Source organism: Branchiostoma belcheri, unplaced genomic scaffold (assembly GCF_001625305.1).
Source record: "Branchiostoma belcheri isolate BF01 breed outbred unplaced genomic scaffold, Haploidv18h27 scaffold10, whole genome shotgun sequence".
In the NCBI taxonomy this organism is placed as follows: domain Eukaryota; kingdom Metazoa; phylum Chordata; class Leptocardii; order Amphioxiformes; family Branchiostomatidae; genus Branchiostoma; species Branchiostoma belcheri.
In genome coordinates, this window is record NW_017802380.1 from 2,600,850 (window position 1) to 2,607,848 (window position 6,999).

Below are 6,999 nucleotides of genomic sequence, written 5' to 3' on the forward strand. Positions count from 1 at the left end.
TAAAGTTTAAACTACTTTCAGACATACCATATTACTGTGTGAAAAGCCTTGTTGCAGTGCAAGTAACAAAATATGGTAACAAACACAAAATAACAAACAACACAAAGACGTACTGGCATAACTTTGGTAAACAATTTTGAATTACGTGCTTCTTTGGCTTCTGACAGTAGCTGACAAAACGGCATGGGTGTATCATGAAGACTTAAAATGCTGTAACTGTGCACAAGAAGAAAAGTGCTTACAAACATGACCAATTTTTACCAGTTCTGCGGTCCTTTTCAAGTTGAAATGACCCAAAGCCAAAGTCACTTGAAAGTGTGACGTCAGCCAGGAGTCAAAGTTGAGAACAAGTCAACAAGTCACAAAGTTCAAAACAAGTCTCAAAGTTGAAAACAAGTCACAAGGTTGAGAATAGGCCAACAAGTCAGAGAACTTGTCTTAAGCTTGTTGGTGACCACTTTTCTTCTTGTGCAATGTTATAGCATTTTTAGCCTACATAATGTCAATTACTGCCATAGATGAATTTCCATATTACATAACCAGGCAATACTCCCTGATACTCCACAGCAGAGCAGGATCTGTAGCTGTAGGGGCGCGCGGCCTCTACTCCCCGGAGCGGCAGCAGACCCGCGAGGAGCACTGCAGGTTCTGGCAGCCGCTGGCGGTGTCGGAGAACGGCCCGTCCGTGATGTTGTCGCAGTAGTAGAACTGCTGGTGGTCCAGGGAGCGGCAGCTGTCGGCCAGCGCGGCCAGCCCCTCGGCCGTGATGTTCAGACAGCCGGACAGGTCCAGATGGGTCAGCTGAGGGAGGCCGCCATGGGACGCCAGGGCACTGGGGGAGGGGTGGCAAGTTTGTTTTGTTTGCTAATAAATTTAATACAAAAATGAATTTTCTACAGAGCAACAAGCTTTTTTTTAATCCAATTTGAACTAAAAATTGTAATAAAACCATTTGAAGTACCAAATACATGTATAACTATCCCAGACTACCAAATATGACTATCCCAGGGTATCTTTTGGATAATAGTCCATTACACTGCAAAGGGCAGTACTTGTAAAACCTCTGAAATAGGAGCCCAAGCCCCAACTCAGCAATGTGCACAATGCCCCCTAGTGAGCACATGTCAAACTGCAGTTACTGTATGTACTGTAATCTCCAAGCAGATCTTTCGGTGGCAAGACAGTATCCATTGGCCAGAGGAGTGTCCATTAGCCACCGAAGATCTGCCGGTACTCGAACAGGGAGGAGCACTTCTTTTCAAAAATGGTGTTGCTGCCCCTCCTTGTGCCCCTATTAACAACTATCAAAAATTTGTTGTGCTAAGATTTTTACAAGCGGTTTATAGCTTGAATCTGGGACAAATGCAGTCACCCGCGCACATCTCAGTGGGAGTTCTCACCTAACCCTGTCCAGATAATACTGTATGCTGGTACTAAAATATGCTGGCTGAAACATAGAAATGTCAATAACTGGGGTCCTTGTGGTTAAAAACTGCAGATATCACAAAACATGTGTTGAATCTTCTTTTCCTATGGTTAAACTGTCCAGAATAACAGTTGGTGAGGGGACCCATAGAGAGACTTCCTGTAATGCTCAACCAGCTGGCTCACTAGGAGGGCAAGAGCCTTGCCTGGTGGTCAGGGCAATAAACTACTTGGCAAGAATATTTTGATCAGGCAACAACTAGGTGTTAATAGCCTTTGACGTTTCGACTGCAGGCAGATCTTCGGTGGCTAATGGACACTCCTCTGGCCAATGGATACTGTCTTGCCACCGAAAGATCTGCTTGGAGATTAATGTACTGTACATTTGTATCCGAAGAATCACACAGCATCACCTGTCATCTACATCACAAACTGCAATTTACTACTGCTGTCCTTATCACTATTATCAAACATATTGAGCTGGTGTATTATGCCGAAGGGCAGTTATACCGGCTATACAGTTACTGATTGAGTCTGTCATACAATCTTTCAAAATTGTTGCTCAAATCACAGAGCAGATATCACATAAACCACAGCTCCTCCATTCGCCAATACCTACCTGAGCCCCTCATCTGTGATCTGGTAGCATCCCGACAGGCCCAGGTAAATCAGACCTCTGGTCACCTCAGCATCGTCAAAGTCTTTATCCACATCCCCATTAGTGGGGGAACAGTTGTTAGTCCTTTTGCCGACATTATCATTGTCGGCATAATCATTGTCTTTGTTATTCTTGCGGCGACTGTTGTTATCTCTTGAATTTTTGTCGCGTTGGAATGGGCGGCTTTCCTCCCGGGACATGCAACAAGTCCAAGAAGATGCGATGTCGTTGTTAGGAGGGGAGGGGGGCAATCTCTGCTCAGCACCACCACAACAAGTCCTTTGGTACTGAGCGAGAGGTTCTGAAACACAAGAAGTCCTTTCGGAGAAGCCCTCGCAGCACTCAATGTCTTCAAACTGGGTGTTACTGTGAGCACAGCCGGAGTGACAGGGCACAGGAAAGTCTGCAGCAGGTACAGCACTGCTGTAAGGTGTGCCCGTGCAACACATGTTGCCCTCAGCGTTAGAGAAGTCGCAACAGATGTACTTGGAGACATCCTCACGCTTGTTGTTGTCTGCGGAACGTGGTATGCCGGGACCACTGGAAGGCAGGGGCCCCAGCCCGTTGGACAGCCGGATGAGGGTCAGGTTGGTGATGTTCACGCAGCCTGACAGGTCAAGGTGCCACAGCTTTCTTCCTGCACCACGCTTACCAAGCCTGGAACAAATAAAAAATCAAAACTTTTACAATACCATTAGAAACAATATGTACAAATTACCTACAGCCTGTATGAAACTCACTGACTCAATGCTTAGGATGGAACAGAAAGCTGACACTGACTTGTTTTGAAATGTACAATTGTTGCAGGACTGAAACTAAAAATGCTCAGGGATTGACAGGATGGAAATTCTCACCCCTTGAAGGCAACATCCGACACATTGGTGTGAGAGAGGTCCAGGTACTCCAGGTTAGGGCAGCTCACTATCAGCTTATACACCTATGGAAACAACAAGAGGATATCAAACATTCTTACAGGGGTTTTCTACACTTTTCTACACATTCATATGGACATTCCACACTTTGTAAAAGATATATAGGTAAGGTCATACGGCAAATTCGTTTTATAAAATGCCTGGATACAAATGTCCTTGTGAAGAAAGCTTGCATAGAAATACTCTATGGACCAACTACAACAGAGCTGTTTATCAAAAGAGAGAAGTTCCTAAAACGTACCAGTCCATTGGTGAGTCCTCGGCTGCCCCTCAGCACCAGAGACTGTACAGACCGGCTCACATGGGGGAGGAGGTTTCTCACCATGGAGGTCAACATCTTAGCCTCACGCTGGATACAGGCAGCTGGAAGATGGAAGAATGTGAGTTGGGGCTGATGTTTTCAAATATTTAAGATCAACTTTAAAACATTTGATGCATCTGGAAAATAAAAGTAAAGAATTCTAGAATGTAGAGAAGTCAAACAGGGCATATCCCACTGTACCTGTGTAGCTGAGGTTACTGGATTCGCTGTTGTCGCTCTCTGCCGATTCGTCGAAGTCGGCATCCTCGTCCACGACCACATACAGATCTGCCTCCTCCTCCCCTCCCATGGCTCCGTACACAGGCAGGTCATCTGGGTCTTCATCAGGGAGGAACCCAAAACGCCAGTCACCTGCAATGATGTTGTATAAAAATCATGGTGTGTTGTGAGGTATAGAGTTGGATGCTACAGTAAAGAGACTTAGAATTGAAAGTTTGGTGCTTCCTTTCTATATCTAAAAGTTAACAACATCATGGTGTATTGTATAAAAATAGTATAAGAGAACATGGGAAGCAAAAGAAAACAAAACACTCCTATTGAAAATAATACCTACAGCTCCATTGACTTGCAAGACTGAAGGATTTCTTTGTTAGAACCATTCTTTATTCATGAGGAGCTTAAATTGGCCTGCAGGCTGCTTTTCATTGAGGTCAAGAAAAGAAAAGGTAGAGAAAGATCTTAAACTGGGAATTCTGCCTCACCTTGAGCCCATCGTGCCGGGTGCATCACCTGCCACAGGTGTCCGTCCCGCGCCAGGACCGACCAGCTGCGGCACACCTGGGCACACCTGCACAGGTCCCGCGGGGACAGGTACGACATCACGCGCAGCAGGACCTCCGACGGCAGGGTCTGGATGGGAGACACCTCCTCCTCCTCTTGGGCTTCCTCTGCAGAGCAGACTTATTGTAGGATGGCAGTTAGTAAAGTAACTCTCATATGCTGTCTCTAACAGTGGCATACCTCACCTTTACCAGCTGTTGCAACTGACAGTTAAATACAGATGTTCTACATACTAGTAGCTTCTTCAGTGGAATGGTTAGTAGCTAGTGTATTCCTCCCATCTTGTGCCAGGAAAGTATCACAGTTCAACCTGTTAAAGTCTATCATGGACATTTGTAATAATCATGTGAACAAAACATGTCATGCTGGAGCATTCCTCTCTCAAAAGCTGTCTCTCAAAAGTTTTGACTGATAGATTTTCTCAGACTCACATGTCTTTGAGTTCTCTCAAAAGTTTTGACTGATAGAGTTTCTCAGACTACTATCAATTCATTCCTTCACCAAGGAAGGCTCTATCAGCTTCAGAGTACTTAAGCTACAGAGAATTTGCTGCACTTCTCAAGTATCACTTAGTACCCTACTACTTGATATCAACCTCCTACACCTTCCCTCGCTGTATAACCCACCTCTACACTTCAGGGACTTGTTGTCTTCATCAGACTTTTCCTTGTCTTCCTTGGACTCTGCCTCATACTTGGACTTGGACAGACAGTGGCGCTTGATCACGAGAGACTTGATGTCCTTGAGTTCCTCATAGCTGAAGTACTCCATCAGAAGAGGCTGGAAAACCTACAGGGGAAGGGGGGACCGATAGGTCTTCATAACAATCAAATAAACCCTAAATCTATACAAAGAGATACTAGTAGCAGTTGATGCACACTGACCAACAAAATAGACCAGATTGGTGTACTGTACATTGGAATGGAAATCCATTTTGTTGCAACTGTTCATACGCTATCATAGAGTGAGTACTGGTACTATTACACAACCAACATTAGAATAACTTTAGAAAATCATTAACTTTTAGGTAGATTTTTCTTGGTGTCTTGTTGCTATACTTATGTATCTGTTCACACGGGCTGGATTTGTGCCTGATTCAAATAAATAAGTATAAAATAATAAAAAGCATTTTCCAATTTTCTGAAGCCTGACCTCCTCCTCCTCCTTCATGTGAGGCAGGAAGCGCCGGGTGAAGTTCTCCAGGGCGACCCGCAGCTCCTTGCCGTAACTCGTCATCTCACCCTCCCCCTTCTGCACCAGCCGGTACCCCTGGGCCACCAGCTCCAGCATCTCCGACAGCTGGTTGTGGGAGTGCACCTCACACACTTGCTCGTTCTGAATGGACAGAGCCTGGGGGGAAACATTGTGGTTTGTTTCAGCCTTTGTTGATTCGTGAAATACTAGAGTCAGCTTGCTGGTCGCTTTCCTAAAAAATTCACAATCATAGAGTAGAGTAGAGTCATAATAAATTCAGTCATACTCTTGGCTTGGCTTCACTGATGACATACAAACATACATACATGCAGACAGACATACGTGGCATTACAAAACATACAAGTTCGAACAAAATGAAATGTTGGCATGTTTGATGTCTTTGTACACAATTTCTTTGACAGAATCTTCCCTAAGTTACTTGCTGAGTGACTTAAACTACGCAAAATTACGGCATCTTGTTACATAACACTAATTGATGTAAAATAATAAGCCTGACGCTGGATATATAGTATTCATAAAGCAACAATGATAATATTTGCAAGTCATTGAAATCAATGAAGTCAATGAACACTGACCTCCAGTCGTCGCTGTAACTTGTTCATGATGCAGTCATTCTCAATCTGCTCATGGATCTTGAACTCCGAGAAGGTCGTCTCCAGACTCTTGAGCAGGTTTCCCAGGTCACGGTTACTAGAGAAGTCTGTCTTGGACAGCTAAAAAACAAGGGCGTTAGCCGTAAGACGTAAGTAAGGACATACATAAGCATTTCGTACCATGAAGCATAAAACGTTTTGCTGAGTGATTGTGAGCTCAGCAGAACTTCCTGTGTACGTGTGTTTAACCATGTTTCTTTTGAAACTTTTATGTGTCCGACAATAAAACACTGCTGATGATAACAAAAACCTACTACGTCCTTCAAGAAAAAAACAATAACATATCAAGATATTGATTATATTTTCGTAATATAATTTCAACGTCCCTATGTGAGTACAGTAACTTAAAATTGTGTAAGTTTGATACGTAACGTAATTTGACACATAAATGACTTTTTTCGCGGGAAACAAATTACGCAAAGAACACGTCAATTGTGTGAACTACGTTAGATTGCTGTGACCAAGTTCATCTATATAGAGCAGGCACAGTTAGTGAACCACGCGCAGCGCCAACTCTGCAAGTAAACATCCGTGACAGATGCTAACATTAAAATGGCGCCCAACAGGAGGAAGCAAAAAAACACCTCTCAACAGCTCGCAAATAAATCATTTTCCCGACGTCAACAGAAACCAAACTCGGTCTCATTCGGTTCTAGAAGACCTTCTGCAACTCACCTTCTGACAGTAGTAGTTGACAAGCTCCTTCATGCGCCGATGTGGCACTTTAAAGACGTCCACTTCTTCTGGTGGCGCCATGGTGAATTCTCTGCCCAAACCAACACCCCCGACTGTAACCGCCTGTAGCCGCAAAGAACAAATATGAACTTTTTATCCTAAAACATGGCACCATATCATAGCAACATGTAACAATTCTGTGATTTTAGATATTGATAAATAATTTAAGTCTGATAATTTACGTATTGAGCCAGTAATACAAAACCTTTGGCAAAACTTTCAGTTGGCTTCACTTGGTAACTTTATGTTTGCATGCGGTGGATGGCGTATACGAGTGGC

At 43.9% G+C, this 6,999-nt stretch overlaps 1 protein-coding gene across 1 annotated transcript; it reads right to left on the reverse strand.

The window, feature by feature from the left end:
* Nucleotides 1-496: 496 nt before the first annotated feature.
* LOC109472777 (F-box/LRR-repeat protein 5-like) lies at nucleotides 497-6,780 on the reverse strand. Its single transcript, XM_019772636.1, has 10 exons — nucleotides 6,661-6,780; nucleotides 5,908-6,045; nucleotides 5,270-5,467; nucleotides 4,744-4,906; nucleotides 4,039-4,236; nucleotides 3,518-3,688; nucleotides 3,257-3,378; nucleotides 2,938-3,020; nucleotides 2,045-2,740; nucleotides 497-832 (listed from the first exon to the last, which is right to left on the reverse strand). Exons 1-10 carry the CDS (start codon nucleotides 6,739-6,741, stop codon nucleotides 604-606), a joined length of 2,079 nt encoding a protein of 692 aa, XP_019628195.1. The 5' UTR covers nucleotides 6,742-6,780; the 3' UTR covers nucleotides 497-603.
* Between the last annotated feature and the right edge of the window lie 219 nt (nucleotides 6,781-6,999).

Excerpts from the sequence above, each read along its gene's own strand:
- LOC109472777 (XM_019772636.1), bottom strand. The coding sequence starts at position 6,741 with ATGGCGCCACCAGAAGAAGTGGACGTCTTTAAAGTGCCACATCGGCGC. Across the intron at positions 5,468-5,907 it reads AGTTACAGCGACGACTGGAG|GCTCTGTCCATTCAGAACGA; the intron begins GTCAGTGTTCAT and ends GTTTCCCCCCAG. Across the intron at positions 833-2,044 it reads ATCACAGATGAGGGGCTCAG|TGCCCTGGCGTCCCATGGCG; the intron begins GTAGGTATTGGC and ends CCCCTCCCCCAG.